Source organism: Melanerpes formicivorus, unplaced genomic scaffold (genome assembly GCF_026170545.1).
Source record: "Melanerpes formicivorus ecotype bairdi unplaced genomic scaffold, bMelFor1.0.p_v2 SCAF_209, whole genome shotgun sequence".
Taxonomy (NCBI): domain Eukaryota; kingdom Metazoa; phylum Chordata; class Aves; order Piciformes; family Picidae; genus Melanerpes; species Melanerpes formicivorus.
Window position 1 is genome coordinate 442,729 of NW_027142561.1, and position 19,346 is coordinate 462,074.

The 19,346-nt window shown below is 47.8% G+C and overlaps 1 protein-coding gene across 1 annotated transcript in view; it reads right to left on the bottom strand.

Annotated features, from left to right (window-relative positions):
* Positions 1–17,498, bottom strand: part of LOC137457918 (neuronal acetylcholine receptor subunit alpha-10-like) — a 95,367-nt gene extending 77,869 nt beyond the window's left edge. Inside the window, 7 exon segments of the mRNA XM_068169669.1 lie at positions 12,223–12,306; positions 12,309–12,413; positions 12,691–12,795; positions 12,798–12,956; positions 12,959–13,196; positions 13,992–14,137; positions 17,465–17,498. Coding sequence (XP_068025770.1) covers positions 12,223–12,306; positions 12,309–12,413; positions 12,691–12,795; positions 12,798–12,956; positions 12,959–13,196; positions 13,992–14,137; positions 17,465–17,498 — 871 coding nt within the window.
* Between the last annotated feature and the right edge of the window lie 1,848 nt (positions 17,499–19,346).

Genomic DNA, 19,346 nt, shown 5'->3' on the forward strand with positions numbered 1-19,346 from the left:
TGAGGTTATTGGGGAGTTGGGAATGGATGGAGGAAGTGTTGGGGGCAATTTGGTCTGAATTTGGCCAACTTCCTTCCTGGGACTTTGGGAGGTTTTGGGAACGGTATGGACGGTTTTGGTCTTTGTTGGGTCAGGATTTGGTCAGGTTGGGAAAGGCTTCAGGAGGGTTTGGGTGGTTTTGGTGTATTGGGTGAGGGTTTGGTGGGGTTGAGCTGAGGATTTGGGAGGTTTTGGTGTGGTCCTGGGGGGTTGGGGGAGGATTGAGGAAGTGTTGGGGGGAATTGGTGAGGATTTGGCCAAGTTCTTCCCTAGGACTTTGGGAAGGGTTTGGGAAGGACTTGGGAGGTTTTGGTGTGGCTTGGGTCAGGTTCTGCACAATATTTGGAAGGTTTAGGTCAGGGCTTGGTCTGGAGACAGCTCTGGGAGGCTGTGAGGTCCTCTGTGGGGATCTCCTGATGTTTCTTATTAGCAGGATTATTAGCCCTATTGTTATTAGCAGCACAATTAGATGGTTTTTTTTTTTAATGATGATGATGATTATCTTGATTATTGTTAGTAGTTTTATTAGCCAGATTATTTATAATTATTAGCAGGTTTATTATCTCTATCAATTATTTTCAGCAGGACTACCAGCTCTCTTATTAATTATTACCATTATTCGGACTATAGCTCCATAATTAATCCCTAGCAGGGCTGTTAGCTGTATTAGTAATCTCTATTAGTTATTATTAGGAAGTCTTTTAGCTCTATTATTTATTATCTTATTAAGACTATTAGCCACATTATTTATCAGTATTAGCAGAACTATTAGGTGCATTAATTATTATTAGGTCTTTTAAGTATGACTACTAACTCTATTATTAGCTATTAAGAGGTGTATTTATTATTAACAGGATTATTAGCGCCATTACTCAATATTTGTGGGATTCTTAGCTCTATTATTAATTATTTCCGTTATTAAGATGCTTAGCCATATTATTCATCAATGTTAGCAGGATTCTTAGCTCTTTTAAACATTAGCATTGGTGGTGTTATTAGGTCTGTTATTACCTATTACCATAAGTCAGATTATTAGCCATAGTATTTATCAGTATTAGCAGGAACCTTAACTCCATTACTTATTATTAGCAGGAATTTTAGCTCTAATTCTTTGTTCTTCTTATTATCTCTCTGGCTCTTAGCCATATTGTTTCTCATTCTTAGCCTGATTATAGCTCTAGTATTAATCCCCAGCAGGAATGTTAGCTCTATTAGTTAATATTAGGAGGACTTTTAGCTCTGTTAGTTATTGGTATTATTATAAGTAGTAGTAGTATTAAGACTCTTAGCCATAATATTTATCACAATTAGCAGGATTATTAGCTCCATTAATTACTGTTAGAAGAACTATTAGCTCCATTAATGATAATTACTATCATTAGCACTATTATTTATTAGTAGTAATAGGACGATAAGCTCTATTATTAATTATTACCATAATTAAGAATATTGCACATATTATTTATCAATGTCAGCAGGATTGTTAGCTCTATAAATTATTATTAGCAGGATTATTAGCTCTATTTTTAATTATTACCATAGTTAGGATTATTAGGCATATTATTTATAGCTATTAGCAGGATTATTACATCCATTAATTATTATTCCCAGCATAATTATATCTATCATTATTTATAGCCATAGATAAAATTAACAGCCATATTATTAATAGGTATTAGCAGGATTATTAACTCCATTAATTGTTATTACCAGGATAATTAGCTCTCTTATTAATTATTGCCATAGTTAGGATTATTAGCCATATTATTTGTAGGTATTAGCTGTAGTAAGAATTATTAGCTGTATCATTAGCTCTATTAGAATTAGTGCCATAGTTAAGATGTTTAGCTGTATTATTTATAGGTATTAGCAAGATTATTAGTTCTATGCATTATTATTCACAGTATTATTAGCTCTATGATTAATTTTTGCCATAGTTAATATTTAATAGTTAATAGCCATAATATTGTTTTGGTGTTAGCAGGTTTATAAGCTCTATTAATTATTATTAGCAGTATTATTACCTCTATTAATTATTCTTAGCAGGTGTATTAGCTGTATTATTAATTTTGAACAGGATTATTAGCTCTATTAATTTGTATTCCCAGGACTCTTACCTCTATTAACCATTATCAGGACTTTTAGCTCTATTAGTTATGATTAGCAGGGCTCTTAGCTCTACTATTAATTGTTAGCCGTATTTGGATAATTAGTTGTGTTATTTATCAGTGTTATCAGGATTATTAGCTCTATTAGTTGTTGTTATTAGCAGGACTAGTAGCTCCATTATTTTTACCATTATTAAGGCTATTAGCCATCGTATTTATCAATATAAGCAGGATTATTAGCTCCCTTGATTGCTATTCACAGGAATATTAGCTCTGTTCTTTATGATTAGCATGATTATTAGCACTAAGTTTTATTATTGGTAGTAGTAAGACTCTTAGCCATGTTATTTATCATCATTAGCCTGATTGTATCTCCAGTATTAATCATTACCAGTACTATTACCTCTATTATTTATTATTAGGGGAACTTTTAGCTCTCTTAGTTATTACTGTTATAATTATTTAGACTAGTAGCCATATTATTTATCATTATTAGCAGGACTATAAGCTCTATTGTTAATCATTAACTTTATTTAGATTATTAGCCATATTATTAATCATTATTAGTAGGATTATTAGCTTCATTAATTTTCTGTATCAGGCCTCTTAGGTCTTTTATTAATTATTAAGAGGATGGTTGGGACAGGAGTGAGGAGGTTTTGGGGGCAAGTTGTAAGGATTTGGCCCAGTTCTTCCTTTGGACTATGGGAGGTTTTGGGGAAGGATTTGGGAGGTTTAGGGAAGGATTTGGGAGGTTTGGGTCAGGCTGTGGGGGGTTGGTGCAGGATTTGGGAGATTTTGGGGGGAATTTGGCCTGGATTTGACCAAGTTCCTCCCTGGGTCTTTGGGGGGATTGGGTAAGGATTTGGGAGGTTTTGGTCTCGTTTTGGGCCAGGATTTGGCCAAGTTCTGTACAGCATTTGGTAGGTTGGGGGGGGAATTTGTCAGGCTTTGGCCAAGTTCCTCCCTAAGACTTTGGGAGGTTTGGGGTAGGATTTAAGAGGTTAGGTGGGGATTTGGGAAGGATTTGGTCTCTGGATTGAAGCAGGGTTTGCCAAATCCTGCCCAGAATTTGGGAGGTTTTGATTAGGATTTGGGAGGTTTGGATAAGGTTGTGGGGGGTTGGTGCAGGATTTGGAAGGTTTTGGGGGGATTTGGAAAGGATTTGGCCAAGTTCCTCCTTGGGACTTTGGGAGGTTTTGTTCAGGATTTGGTCAGGAGTTGTTCTGGCTTGGGCCAGGACTTGGCCAAGTTCTTCTCTAGGGCTTTGGGAGGTTTTGGTTGGTATTTTGGGAGGTTTGGGGGGGAGATTTGTCAGGTGTTGATCAGGTTGTGGGCAGGTTTGGGAGGTCTTGCTTAGAGGTTGGGAGGTTTGGGTCAGGTTGTTGGGGGTTTGGGATAGGATTGAGGCAGTTTTGGGAAGAATTTGTCAGGATTTGGTCAAGTTCCTCCTTGGGACTTTGGGAGGTTTTGTTCAAGATTTGGTAGGTTTGGGTCAGGTTGTGGGGGTTGGTGCAGGATTTGGGTGGTTTTGGGGGGAATTTGTCAGGAGACAGCTTTGGGAGGCTTTGGTCTGGGTTGGGTCAAGATTAGGTCAGGCTGAGCTGAGGATTTGGGAGGTTTGGAACAGGCTGTGGTCAGGATTGGGCCAGGACTTGGGCAAGTTGTGCTGAGGCTTTGTTTGGGAAGTGTTTGATGCTTTTGGTGAGGGGCTGGGAGGTTGTGAAAGGCTTGAGGAGGTTTTGGGAGGTTTTGGTGTGGATTGGGTGAGGGTTTGGTGAGGTTGAGCTGAGGATGTGGGAGGTTTTGGTGAGGTTGTGGGGGGTTGGGGCAGGATGGAGGAAGTGTTGGGGGGAATTGGTGAGGATTTGTCCAAGTTTTTCCCTGGGACTTTGGGAAGGGTTTGGGAAGGATTTGGGAGGTTTTGGTGTGGCTTGGGTCAGGTTCTGCTCAGTATTTGGAAGGGTTTGGTCCAGGCTTGGTCAGGAGACAGCTCTGGGAGGCTGTGAGGTCCTCTGTGGGGATCCCCGATAGTAATTATCACCAGGATTATTAGCCCTATTGTTATTAACAGCACGATTAGCTGCTTTGTTGTTGTTGTTATCATTATTACTACAACTAAGACTGTTAGTCACATTGTTTATCATTATTAGCAGGATTATTAGCCACATTATTAACTGCATTAACTATCAATTGTTTTCAGCAGGACTGTTAGCTTTATTAGTTATAGGGTCTATTGATTGTTATTAGGATGTCCTTTAGCTCTATTATTGATTATTCTTCTAAAGACTGTTAGGCACATTATTTATCAGTATTAGCAGGAATTTGAGTTGCTTTAATTATTATTAGCTCTTTAAAGTATTACCATTAGTATTACTATTAGCTGTATTATTAGTTATTAAGAGGAGGATTAGCTCTGTTATTAATTCCTAACAGGATTATTAGCACCATTACTCAATGTACGTGGGATTCTTATTAAGATGCTTAGCCATATTATTCATCAATGTTAGCAGGATTCTTAGCTTTTTAAACATTAGCATTAGTGGTGTTATTAGGTCTGTTATTAACTATTACCATAAGTCAGATTATTAGCCATAGTGTTTTTCAGTGTTAGCAGGAACATTAACTCCATTACTTGCTATTAGCAGGAATATTAGCTCTAATTCATTGTTCTTGTTATTATTTTTCAGGTTCTTAGCCATATTGTTTCTCATTCGTAGCCTGATTCTAGCTCTAGCATTAATCCCCAGCAGGAATGTTAGCTCTATTAGTTATTACTAGGCGGAGTTTTTGCTCTATTAATTATTAGTATTATTACTTGTAGAAGTAGTATTAAGACCTTTAGCCATATTATTTATCACAATTAGCAGGCTTACTAGCTCCATTAATTACTGTTAGCAAAACTATTACTCCATTAATGATAATTTCTGTTATAAGCACTATTAGTTATTAGAAGTAATAGGACTATAAGCTCTATTATAAATTATTACCATAATTAAGATTATTAGACATATTATTTATCAATGTTAGCAGTATTATTAGCTCTATGTGTTATTATTATCAGGATTATTAGCTCTATTTTTAATTATTGCCATAGTTAAGATTGTTAGCCACCTTAGTTCTAGGTATTAGCAGGATTATTTGCTCCATTAATAATAATTAGCAGGTTTGTTAGCCCTATTATTAATTATTGCCATAGTTAAGATTATTAGCCACATTATTTCTAGGTATTAGCAGGATTATTAGCTCTATTCATTATTATTTACAGTGTTATTATCTCTATTATTAGTTATTGCCATAGTTATGATTATTAACAACCTTACTTGTAGGCATTAGCAGGATAATTATCTCCATTAGTTATTATGACCAGGATAATTAGCTCTATTATTAATTATTGGCATGGTTAAGATTAGGGTTGTGGGGGTTGGGGCAGGATTGAGGAAGTGTTGGGGGGAATTGGTCAGGATTTGGCCAAGTTCTTCCCTGGGACTTTGGGAGGTTAGGGGCAGGACTCAGGAGGCTTTGGGAGGTTTTGGTGTGGGTTGGGGCAGGGTTTGGCCAAGTTGAGCTCAGGACTGGGGAGGCTGTGCTCAGGATCTGGGAGTTTGGGTCAGGTTCTGGAGAGGTGGGGAAGGATTGAGGAGAAGGACTTTGGGAGGTTTGGGGAAGGATTTATTTAGGAGTTGTTCTGGCTTGGGCCAGGACTTGGCCAAGTTCTTCCCTAGGAGTTTGGGAGGTTTTGTTGAGGATTTGGGAGGTTTGGGTCAGGTTGTGGGGGGTTGGTGCAGGACTTGGCAGGTTTTGGGGGGAATTTGTCAGGATTTGGCCAAGTTCTCTTTGGGACATTGGGAGGTTTTGGTAAGGATTTGGGAGGTTTTGGTAAGGATTTGGGAGGTTTTGGTAAGGATTTGGGAGGTTTTGGTCTTCTTTGGGCCAGGATTTGGCCAAATTCTGTACAGCATTTGGTCAGTTTGGGGGGGAATTTGTCAGGCTTTGGCTAAGTTCCTCTGAAGGACGTGGGGAGGTTTTGGGCAGGATTTGGGAGGTTTTGTGGGGATTTGGTCTCTCGATTGGAGCAGGATTTGGTCATATCCTGCCCAAATTTAGGAGGTTTAGGGAAGGGTTGGGAGGTTTGTGTCAGGTTGTGGGGGGTTGGTGTAGGGTTTGGAAGGAATTTGTCAGGAGTTGATCGGGTTCTGGGCAGGTTTGGAAGATCTTGGTTAGAGCTTGGGAGGTTTAGGTCAGGTTGTGGGGGTTTGGGATAGGATTGAGGAGGTTTTGGGTGGATTTGTCCAGGATTTGGCCATTTTGTCCCTGGGACCTTAGGAGGTTTTGGTCAGGGCTTGGTCAGGATTTGCTGTGGGTTGGGCCAGGCTTTGTTCAAGTTTTGTCCAAGGGTTGGGATTTTTTGATCAGGATTTGGGAGGTTTGGGTCAGGTCATGGGGGTTTGGGACAGGATTTGGGAGGTTTTGGGAGGAATTTGGCCTGGATATGACCAAGTTTCTGCCTGGGTCTTTGGGAGGACTGGGTAAGGATTTGGGAGGTTTTAGTCAGGTTTTGGGGGGATGGTGCAGGATTGAGGAAATTTTCGGGGTAATTTGTCTGGATTTGGTCAAGTTCCATATTGGGACTTTGGCAGGTTTGGGGGAATTTGGTAAGGATTTAATCTCTGGATTGGAGCTGGGTTTGGTCACATCCTGCCCAGAATTTGGGAGGTTTAGGGAAGGATTTGGGAGGTTTGGGTCAGGTTGTGGGGGGGTTGGTGCAGGATTTGGGAGATTTGGGGGGGATTTGTCAGGAGTTGGTCAGGTTGTGGGCAGGTTTGGAGGTCGTAGTTAGAGCTTGGGAGGTTTTGGGGGGTTGGGACAGCTATGAGAAGGTTTGGGGATTTGTTGGGGATTTGTTCAGGATTTGGCCAGCTTCCTCCCTAGGACTTTGGGAGGTTTTGGGCAGGATCTGCTCAGGAGTTGTTCTGGCTTGGGCCAGGACATGGGAAGTTCTTCCCTAGGAGTTTGGGAGGATTAGGGCAGGATTTGGGAGGTTTTGGGGGGAATTTGTCAGGAGTTGGTCAGGTTGTGCCCAGGTTTGGGAGGTCTTGGTTAGAGCTTGGGAGGTTTAGGTCAGGTTGTTGGGGGGTTGCAGGATTTGGGAGATCTGGAGGAGATTTGTTCAGGATTTGACCAAGTTCTTCCCTAGAACTTCAGGAGGTTTTGGGAAGGGTTTGTGAAGGTTTGGGGAGCTATTAGTCTGGGTTGGGTCAGGTTTTGGTCAGGCTGAGCTGAGGATTTGGGAGGTTTTGAGCAGGCTGTGGTCAGGCTTGGGCCAGGACTTGGGCAAGTTGTGCTGAGGCTTTGGGAAGTGTTTGATGCTTTTGGTGAGGGGCTGGGAGGTTGGGAAAGGCTTGAGGAGGTTTTGGGAGGTTTTGGTGTGGATTGGGTGAGGGTTTGGTGAGGTTGATCTGAGGATTTGGGAGGTTTTGGTGAGGTTGTGGGGGGTTGGGGCAGGATTGAGGAAGTGTTGGGGGGAATTGGTGAGGATTTGGCCAAGTTCTTCCCTAGGACTTTGGGAAGGGTTTGGGAAGGATTTGGGAGGTTTTGGTCTGGGTTGGGTCAGGTTCTGCTCAATATTTGGAAGATTTTGGTCAGGGCTTGGTCTGGAGACAGCTCTGGGAGGCTGTGAGGTCCTCTGGGGGCATCCCCTGATATTAATTATTAGCAGGATTATTAGCCCTATTGTTATTAGCAGCACAATTAGCTGCATCATCATTAGTAGTAGTAGTAATAGTAGTAGTAGTATTACTGCTACTACTGAGACTATTAGCCACATTGTTTATTATTATTAGCAGGAATATTAGTCACATTATTCATAATTATTAGCAGGGTTATTATCTCTATCAATTATTTTCAGCAGGACTACCATCTCTGTTATTAATTATTACCATTATTGGGACTATAGCTCTATAATTAGTCCCTATCAGGACTGTTAGCTCTATTAGTTATTAGTTGTTTTGGTTATTATAGGAAGACTTTTAGCTCCATTATTTATTATTCTTATTAAGGGTAGTAGGCCATTATTTATCACTATTGGCAGACTATTAGTTGCATGAATTATTATTAGCTCTTTTAAGTATTACTATTAGTATTACTATTAGATATATTATTGGTTATTATTAATTCTTTCCATTATTAAGATGCTTAGCCATATTATTCATCAATGTTAGCAGGATTCTTAGCTCTTTTAAACATTAGCATTAGTGGTGTTATTAGGTCTGTTATTAACTATTACCACAAGTCAGATTATTAGCCATAGTATTTATCAGTATAAGCAGGAACATTAACTCCAATACTTATCATTAGCAGGAATATTAGCTCTAATTCTTTGTTCTTCTTCTTATTTCTCAGACACTTAGCCATATTGTTTCTCATTCTTAGCCTGATTCTAGCTCTAGTATTAATCCCCAGCAGGAATGTTAGCTCTATTAGTTATTATTAGGAGGACTTTTAGCTCTGTTAGTTATTAGTAGTATTATTATTAGCAGTAGGATTAAGACTCTTAGCCATATTAGTTATTACTATTAGCAGCATTATTAGCTCCATTAATTGCTGATATCAGAACTATTAGCTCCATTAATTATAGTCAGTATTCTTAGCACTATTTGTTATTAGTAGTAATAGGACGATAAGCTCTAGTATTCATTATTACCATAACTAAGATTATTAGACATATTATTTATCAATGTTAGCAGGATTATTAGCTGTATTAATTATTATTAGCTGTATTATTACGTCTATAATTAATTATTTCCGTAGTTAAGATTATTAGCCATATTATTTATAGGCAATAGCAGGATTATTAGCTCTATTAATTATTATTAGCAGTATCATTAGCTCTCTTGTTAATTATTGCCATACTTAAGATTATTACCCACATTATTTATAGGTTTTAATAGCATTATTAGCTGGATTCATTATTATTAGCATTATAATTAGCTTTATTACTAATTATAGCCATAGTCAAGGTTATTAGCCATATTATTTAGAGGTATTACCAGTATTAGTAGATCTATTAATTATTATTAGCAGTATTATTAGGTCTATTATTAATTATTTCCATAGTTAAGGTTATTAGCCATATTATTTATAGGTATTAGCAGGATTATTAGCTCTGTTAATTATTATTAACAGTATTATTTGCTCTCTTATTAATTATTGCCATAGTTAAGATTATTAGCCATATTATTTATGGGTATTAGAAGGATTATTAGCACTATTGATCATTATTAGCAGGATTATTAGATCTATTATAAATTGTTTGCATAGTTAATATTATTAGCCATATTATTTGTATGTATTAGCAGGATTATTAGCTCCATTAATTATTATTACCAGGATAATTATCTCTATTACTGATTATAGCCATAGTGAAGATTATTATCCATATTATTTATAGGTACTTGCAGGATTATTAGCTCTATTAATTATTATTATTAGCGGTGTTATTAGCTCTCTTATTATTTATTGCCATAGTTAAGATTGTTAGCTCCATTAATTATTGTTACCAGGATAATTAGCTCTATGATTATTATATAATATTAGCCATATTATTTATAGGTATTAGCAGGATTATTAGCTCTAATAATTATTCTTAGCAGGTGTATTAGCTCTATTATTAATTGTTAACAGGATTATTAGCTATATTAACTTTTATTCCCAGGACTCTTAACTCTATCAACCATCAGCAGGACTTTTAGCTCTATTAGCTATGATTAGCAGGGCTCTTAACTCTACTATTAATTATTAGCCATATTTGGATTGTTAGTCGTGTTATTTATCAATATTAGCAGGATTGTTAGCTCTATTACTTGTTGTTATTAGCAGGACTATTAGCCATCGTGTTTATCAATATAAGCAGGATCATTAGCTCTCTTGGTTGATATTAGCAGGAATATTAGCTCTGTTGTTTATGATTAGCATGATTATTAGCACTGAGTAGCTGTAAGACTCTTAGCCAGGTTATTTATCATCATTAGCCTGATTGTGGCTCCAGTATTAACCATTTCCAGCACTATTAGCTCTGTTAGTTATTATTAGGGAAACTTCTAGCTCTAGTAGTTATTGCTGTTATAATTATTAAGACTATTAGCTCCACTAATTATTAGTAGCAGGACTAAGATGATTATCAGCTCATCTAAGTATTAGTAGCAGGACTGTTAGCTATTAATTATAGGCAGGATTGTTAGCACCATTACTTAATATTAGCAGGATTCTTAGCTATATTAGTAATTATTTCCATTGTTTGCAATATTATTTATCAATATCATAGGATTCTTAGCTCTTTTAAAAATGACTGTTAGTGGTATTATTAGGACTATTATTAATTGTTTCCATAATTAAGACACTTAGCCATGTTATTTATCATTATTAGCCTGATTATAGCTCCAGTATTAACCATTCCCAGTACTGTTAGCTTTGTTAGTTCTTATTAGGAGGACTTTTAGCTCTATTAGTCATAGGTATTATTATTATTATTAAGACTTATAGTCATAATATTTATCATTATTAGTAGGATTATTAGCCGGACTATAAGCTCTATTACTAATTATTATCATTATTTAGATTATTAGCCATATTTTAATCAATATTAGTAGGATTATTAGCTCCATTAATTATTAGTAGCAGGACTATTAGCTCTTTTATTAATTCTTAAGAGGATTATTAGCTTGTCTAAGTATTAGTAGCAGGACTATTAGCTCTCTTATTAATAATAGGCAGGATTATTAGCACCATTACTTAATATTAGCAGGATTCTTAGCTCTATTTCTAATTATTTCCATTATTAGGATTATTAGCCATAGTATTTATCAATATTAGCAGGATTATTAGCTCTTTTAAACATTAGCATTAGTGATGTTATTAGGTCTATTATTAATTATTAGCATTCTTAATATTATTAGCCATATTATTTATCATTATGAGCCTGGTTATAGCTCCAGTATTGGGGCAGGACTCAGGAGGCTTTGGGAGGTTTTGGTGTGGGTTGGGGCAGGGTTTGGCCAAGTTGAGCTCAGGACTGGGGAGGCTGTGCTCAGGATCTGGGAGTTTGGGTCAGGCTCTGGGGGGCTGGGGAAGGATTGAGGAAGTTTTGGGGGGATTTGGTCAGGACTTGGCCAAGTTCCTCCCTGGGACTTTGGGAAGGATTTGGGAGGTTTGGGGAAGGGTTGGGCCAGGCTGTGGCCAAGTCCTGCTCAGGAGCCAGGAGGTTTTGAGGGGATTTGGTCAGGGTTTGGTCAGCTTCTGCAGGGACCCCTGGAGACCCCTTGTGGCCATTATTCTTTTTTTGGGGGGGGTGGGGAGAGGGGAGGTCCTGCTCCAGAAGGTCCCAAAATCGCTTCAGGACATTTTAAGGGGCAGGGCCTTGGGTTAGGGAGGAGATGTGGCACAGGGAGGGAGAAGTTTGCTGGGGGAAGAATGGGGGAGGGGAGGGAGGTGACAATTGGAGGGGGGGGTGCCAAATGTGGGGGGTCACAAAGGGAACTCAAAGGACCCCAAAGTGAGAAGCAAAAATAAACATTTATTCCCAAATTCCACCTTAAAAATTACTTTCTGGGGGCCTGTGCCCCCCAAGGGACAACAAGGGTCAGGGGGGAGCTGCTTTGGGGGATGGGGGGAGTCAGGAGCCTGGTTTGGGGGCTGGGTGATCAGGGAGGTCCAGGCAGGAGCAGTCCCAAGGTTCCAGGCAGGAGCAGCCCCAAGGCTCCAGGCAGGAGCAGCCCCAAGGCTCCAGGCAGGAGCAGCCCCAAGGCTCCAGGCAGGAGCAGCTCCAGGGCTCCAGGGGAGAGCAGCCCCATGGCTCCAGGCAGGAACAGCTCCAAGGCTCCAGGTAGGAGCAGCCCCAAGGCTCCAGGCAGGAGCAGCCCCATGGCTCCAGGCAGGAGCAGCCCCATGGCTCCAGGCAGGAGCAGCCCCAGGGATCCAGGCAGGAGCAGCCCCGGGGATCCAGGCAGGAGCAGCTCCAAGGTTCCAGACAGGAGCAGCTTCCCCCTGGGGCCGCCCGGCCGCCCCCTGCCCGCCCTGCCGGCCGGCGCCCTCTGGCGGCTCCCGCCCAGCTCCGAGCCGTAGCAGAGCCTGGCCAGGTGCTGGAGGAAGAACCTCCTGGCCCGGGGGGCACAGGCCTGGCCCCCGGCCCGCAGTGCTGCAGGGTCAGGATTAAGATGGTCAAGGCGCTGGAGGCTGTGACCATGTTCATGGTGGCCAAGTAGGACTTGCCTGAGGGGGGGCGAGAGGGGAGGGGGTGGGCAGGGGGGAGGGGGGGAGAGACCAACAGCTCCTTCCCAACCCCAAAGGACACCAACATCTCCCCAATCCTATTGCCTCCTCACCCAATAAACTCCAACAGCTCCTCCCCATCCCCAAAGGACACCAACATCTCCTCCCATCCCTGCTGCCTCCTCCTCCCACCACCTCCTCCCCACCCAAGGGAGACCACACACCCCTTCCCCCTACCAGACCCCCCCCTCCTCCCCCGTGTGCCCGGGGGGCTCACCGAGGCGCGGCAGGCTCTGGGCTGGGGGCATGCTCTCGGCCAGCAGCAGCTGGAAGAAGGTGAGGGCCAGCAGCACTGCCACCCCCATAGCCACCTTCTCCCCGAGCCGGCCGGCAGGGAGAAGCCCAGGGGCGCCAGGAAGGAGACCATCAGGCAGGGCAGCAGCAGGTTGCAGACGAAGGAGGAGGCTCTGCGGCGCAGCACCAAGGGGTAGGGGACGTCCGGGCAGGGCTCGGAGCAGCAGCCGTAGCTGCCCAGGTGCCTGCCATGCCCAGCACCTCCCACTCCACCGAGTCCCTCCGGTCCCCCGCGGCCAGGCGCTGCCGCAGGTCCAGCTGGCGGGCGCTGTAGCTCCGGGAGCCGAGGGTCAGGGGACAGCTCTGGCCGTCGAAGGGGAAGTGGGAGACGTCCGCCTTGCAGGAGCTCTTGGTGACGGCCGGAGAGTCCCACGGGCTGAGGCCGTCGGAGCTCAGCACCGCCTTGGTCTCCGGAGAGCCCCCGGGGCGCTGGGCGGAGCTGCGGGGAGGGCAGGGCAGGGGACGGCAATGTGGATTCAAAAAGGACCTCCAGAGGGGTTGGAGGGGGTCTGGGAGGGGGGTTGGAGGGTCAGTGCCAGGCACACCAGGGTGGTGCCAACCCCCTCTGCCACCAGCCTGTCACCCGCATGGGGGTGACCTTTTCTCTGTGCCACCTCCAGCAGCACCTCCCTGCTCCCACCCCAGATGAAGCCCCAAGATTGGCAGTGGCCCTTGGGAGCCCCCAGAGCCCCAACCTGAGCCCCACCAAGCTCCAGGAGCAGCTCTTGGTGGGGTCAAGGCCAAGCCCCTGTAGCAGCTGCTGCTTGGCCTCCAGCCCCAGCTGCTGGAGATGGTCATGGAGCCACCAAGGCCACCCCAGGGAGGTGGTCTCAGCTCACCAGGCTCCCCCCCAGGGGCTCCTCCTTGCTTCTCCCCCAGCCTGTGGGGGGGCAGCTGCAAGGACCCCAAAGGGCTGAGATGGACCTGGGGAAGGGCTGGGGGCTTGGAGATACCTGAGATGGCTTCAAGAGGACCAAGGTCATTCTGGGGGGAGTCTGACTTGTCTTCAAGTGGTCAAAGCTGAGTTGGTGACATCTGGGTTGGGGTTGGAGAAGATTGGGTTGGGATTTCAGGGATCTGGGCTGGGTTTGAGGAGTCTGGGTGGAGTTTGAGGGGTCTGAGATGGGGTTTGAGTGGATCCGGGCTGGGTTTAAGTGGATCTGGGCTGGGTTTCAGGGTCTGGGCAGGGGTCGTGAGGGGCCCTGGGCCAGCTCCAGCTCTCACCATGTCGATGATCTGCGAGAGGCTGACCTGCAGGGTGACGTTGAGGGCTCTGTCAGTGTCCTCCACAGGCAGCAGGGCCTTGGAGTAGTTGGAGAAGAGGTCCTGGAGCAGCTTGTAGGCAAACCCGCCCTCAGCTCCCAGACAGCCTGCCAGGGACCAAGACCCAGGGGACAGCTCCTGGGTGCTTCAACCAGATCCCCCCCTGCAGGGACTCCCCCCAGGAGATGACCACGGGGACCCTCCTGACTGCCAGCTGGGTTGAAGGAGCAGAGCAGGACCCCCAAAGCCCCTCCCCCCCAGCCTGAGGCTCTCCTTCCACCTCCAGCACCTCCAACCCTCCTCAGCACCAGCTTCAGGCTCCCCTACCCCCACCCTTGTCCCTAGCCTGGAGGTGGCACAGCTTACTAGGGCCAACCTGGGCAGGGGGAAGGAGGCAACAAGGCGAGACTCCCACCCTGCCCCTGGGGCATGGAGGAGACAGCAGCAGGATCAGGGAGCCAGGGGAGGAGTTGGGAGAGAGCTTGGCAGGGATGGAGGCCAACCATGGCCCCAGCACTGCCCCAGCACCACCACCCCAGGGCCCCTCAGCACCACAACTCCCCAACCCCTCCAGCCATGGGGACTCCACCACTGCCCTGGGCAGCCTGCCACAGGCCTGGGCACCCCTCAAGGGGCACAAATTGCTCCTCAGGGCCAAGCTCAACCTGCCCTGCCACAACCTGAGGCCATCTCCTCTTGGCCCAGCCCTCAGGAGCAGCCCTTGAGCCCCAGCTGGCTGCAAGCTGCTCTCAGGGAGCTGCAGAGAGCCACAAGGTCTCCCCTCAGCCTCCTCTGCTGCAGCCTCAAACCCCCCAGGGCCCTCAGCTGCTCCTCACAACTTCTCCACAGCCTTCTCCTCCTTCCCCAGACCCCTCCCCAGCTTCCTTGCCCTGCTCTGGCCCTGCCCCAGCCCTCCCCAAGCCTGGGGGCTTGCAGCTGTGGCCTCCCCTTAGGAGCTCCTGGGCAGAGATGACCTCAAAAGTGATTCAAGAGGCCACTGTGGGGCAAAAGGTGGTGGAGCCATGCCCCAGAGCACCACCTGTGACCACAAGCTCTCCCTGGAGCATTCTCCAGGCTGCCCCCCCACAGCCTCCTCTGGGCCTGCTCCAGCAGCTCCCTGCCTGTGCTGAGGCCTCCAGAGCTGATCCAGCACTGCAGGCGAGGGCCCAGCAGAGCTGCACTCCAGCCCTGCACCCCCAGCTCAGATGGACCCCTGGGGGTTGTCCCAGCCCAGCTGCACTTGGCCCTTGCTGACTCCTCCTGGGGGGTTCCTCACCTGCTCCAACCCCTCCCGGGTGCCCTGGAGGTCCTTTTGTGACCAACTGTGGCCCAAAGCAAGTCGCAAGTTGCTGCTCCTCCACCTTCAGCCTCTGATTCACATCCTGGGGGCTGAGCTTCTGCTTCTATCTCCTGAGGCTCCTCAGCAGAGGTGGTGGGATGGAGGGGGCTGGAGGAGAGGTGGGATGGAGGGGGCTGGAAGGTGAAGAGCAGAGGTGGCATCAAGGTCCCCTCCCCACAGAGGACTTCCCAGCGCAGGGGGTGGGCAGAGGACCATTCCTTGAGCCACCCTCCCCAGGAGGAACTCAAAGGACCCCAAAGTGAGGAGCAAAAAATAAATATTTATTTCCAAATTCCACCTTAAAAATTACTTTCTGGGGGGCCTGTGCCCCCCCAAGGGACAACAAGGGTCAGGGGGGAGCTGCTTGGGGGGATGGGGGGCAGTCAGGAGCCTGGTTTGGGGGCTCTGGGGGGGGATGAGGGGGGTCCAGGCAGGAGCAGCTCCAACTCCAAACTTAGGAGAACCCACAAGAGAAGATGCTGCTGGAGTTCAGCTTAGCCAGACCAGCAGGGATGAGCTCCAGCCATGGGGGACTCCACCACTGCCCTGGGCAGCTGCCACAGGCCTGGGCACCCCTCAAGGGGCACAAATTGCTCCTCAGGGCCAAGCTCAACCTGCCCTGCCACAACCTGAGGCCATCTCCTCTTGGCCCAGCCCTCAGGAGCAGCCCTTGAGCCCCAGCTGGCTGCAAGCTGCTCTCAGGGAGCTGCAGAGAGCCACAAGGTCTCCCCTCAGCCTCCTCTGCTGCAGCCTCAACCCCCCCAGCTCGCTCAGCTGCTCCTCACAACTCCTCCAGAGCCTTCCCCTCCTGCTCCTCACCCCACCAGAGATGGAGGCAGAACCAGAGGGCTTGGAGGCCCTGATCCATGAGGCCAAACCTCCTTGACCAAGCACAGGAGGCTGCTTGGCCACCACCGGGCATTCCCATTTCTTCAACCCCCAACCCCTCCCCCCTAGGTCTTCATGGATCCCAGGAGGAGCTGGAGACACCCTGGCCAAGACCCTTGGAGAAGCCAAGGAGCAGGATAGGAGCACAGGATGAAGGGGAGAAGGTGCAGGAGTAGGACAAGGAGGGGGAGGAGAGGAGGAGGAGAGGAAGGAGAGGGAGAAAGAGGAGGAGGCTGATGCCTGTGCTGAGAAGGCCAGGCCAGGCTCAGGTCTACCTCCAGGCTTTATTGGCTTCCAAAGCTGTCTGCAAGGAGGAGCAAAGTGCCAGGAACCCAACCTCAGACCCTCCCTCTCCCCACCCCTAAAGCTTGGGGGACCCCTTCCAAGCCCCACTGTCCTCTTTGGTGCACCCCAACCTCCAACCCTCCCCCACAGCAGCACCTCCAGAAGCAGCCACTAGGGCCCCACCAGGGTCTCCAAGTCCCCACCAGAGGCTCCAGGCTCCCACCAGGAAGCAGCCAGCAGCAGAAGACAATCCTGGTGGGGCCAAACCTCTCCCACCCCACCCCTAGCCCACCCCCAGCCCCCCAACTGCAGGCACTTGAAGTCAAGAGGAATTGGGCCCCTGGCCATGGGGAATTGTCCATCTGCCCCCCCTGGAGCCCCCTCTTGGAGACCTTCTTCTCAAGAGCTCCCCAGAAGAACTGACCTCATCTTGAGGGCTTCCCACAGCCTCCTCTTGGGCCTCTGCCTCCCCAGGGTCCTCCTCAACCTTTGACCCCAGGTGGTGGCACCTAAGGAGGGGTTGGGATGGTGGAACTGAGCCCTGGTGGTCACCAGCAGCTTGGAGCTGCTGGGTGGTGGCACCTCAGGGGGGGGTTGGCATGGTGATGGTGGGAAAAGGACCTTCTGAGCCTGGTGGAAGGGCTCTAGGTGGGGCTGTGGTGCCAGGGAGCAGCCTAGGAGATGTGGGCTGGCGGTGGAGGTTGGGAGGTCCTCTGGTGGCTCTGGCTGATGTGGGCTGAGCAGCCCCAATGCCACCACCCCACCAGGGAATCCTCTGGATGGAGACACAAGGAACCAGAGAGGTCAAGGGGCAAGGTGGAGGAACCTTGGGGCACCTTCATGAAGGTCTTGGATGCGCTCTTGGGTCAGGAGGAGCTCCAGCAGAAGGATTTTGGCCTCCACCCAGCACCTATCTCCCAACCATGGAAGTTGAGGTTCAGCTTGGAAGGAACCATTATGACCTTGAGGGTCCTCAAGGAGCCAAAAGCCACTGGGGTGACCTTGGGGCACCTCAAGAAGGTCTTTAATGTCCTCTTGGTCATCAAGACCTCCAGAAGAAGGATATTTAATGTCCCTCTTCCGCCATCTCCCAACCATGGAGGTTGGAGACCAACTTGGAAGGAACCTTGAGGGACCTCAAGGAGCCAAAAGCCACTGGGGTGACCTTGGGGCACCTTCATGAAGGTCTTTGATGTTCTCTTGGTCATCCAGATCTCAAGAGGAAGGAACTTTCCCTCCCCCTCTTCCACCATCTCCCAACCATGGAGGTTGAGTTTCAACTTGGAAGGAACCATTATGACCTTGAGTGACCTCAAGGAGCCAAAAGCCACTAGGGTGACCTTGGGGCACCTCAAGAAGGCCTCTGATGTTCTCTTGGCCATCAAGACCTCAAGGAGAAGGATTTTCATCTCCCCTTTTCCAACCTCCATGGTTGTGGAATCAACTTGGAAGGAACCTTGAGGGACTTCAAGAAGCCAAAAGCCACTAACAGTGCTCCCCTGACCCCTCTCTTGAAATCTTTGGGTCCAAACCCACACCCAACCCAACCAGGTTGGAAGAACTTCAGAAGGTGACCTCCAAACCCCAACCATTTTGTCCTAAAATACAACAACAGCCAAGAAAAAGCTCAAAGCAGGTGGACACCAAACCCCCAGCTGGTGGCTTTTGTTGAGCAGAGGCAGAAGGGAAGTGGAAGCCATGTGTGGGGCAAAAGGTGGGGGAGGGGCAGAAGAACAGAGTGGGGAGGTGGTCTCGTGGTGGTGGTGGAAGTGGTGGCGGTTGGAGCTGTCCTCCTCCTCCTCAATCTTCATCTTTGTATCTTCTGAGAGCTCAGGAAATAAATAAAGAGTTTGAAGAGCTCCTCCTGGACTCCAGGGAGGGCTTGGAGAAGACAGTGAGGTCTCCAGGACGGCTTTGGGTTGCCCACCAAGGGCCAAGTTGGGTTCAAGCTGCTGCTCCTGGCTTGGGGGAAGCAGAGGAGGCGCTGCTTCTTCTCTCCTCCCCTCCTTCATCCTCCTCTCAGCTTCTCTTCCCTCCACCCCCAACTTTTTCCTCTTCCTCCTCTTCCTCCTCTTTTTATTTCTTGGGCTTCTTGAAGATCTTTAGGGGGAATTTCTTCTTGCTCTGGCCCAGCTCCACCTCATCTCCTGTCAAGCTGCTGTCCTCCTCCCCTGGGTTCTTCTTGGGGGCCAGCTGTGGGATCCTGGTGCTCTTGGAGCCGCTGGGCCTCCCGTCAGAGATGGGGGGAGGGGGTCTCTGGCTCGGTGGAGCTGGGGCTGTGCGAGCGAGAGGAATCCGAGTGGCTCGGCCTGCTCGGGGCGGGGGCTTGGGTGATCTCCCCCAGGCTGGAGGACTTCTCCAGGCCGTGGTTGACCGCCATCATCATCTTCTTCATCACCATGGGGCTCTCGGGCAAGAGGGAGGCCTCCCCGGGCCGGCCGCTGCCGCCAGCGCCGCCGCCATTGGGGGTGGGGCCAGCGCCGGGGTGGGGGGCGTGGGGGGTGGTGGCCTGGGGGAGGCTCCTCGATGGACCTGGTGAGGAGGGTGGGACGGGCAGCCAGGAGCTTGGGAGCAGAGCTGGAGATGCGCTGGTGGTCGCTCAGGTGGGGGGATGGAGGAGTCCGAGTCGCAGCGAGTTAGGTCTCTGAGGGGGAGAAAGAGGGGGGAGAAAGAGGGGGGAGAACGGAAGAGGTGAAGGGCAGGAGAAGAGGGGGGGAGAACGGGGGGGGGAGAAGGGGAGGGAGACAAAGATGACAGAGGAAAAGGGAGAGGAGAGGGGAGGGAGAGGAGAGGGGAGGGAGAGG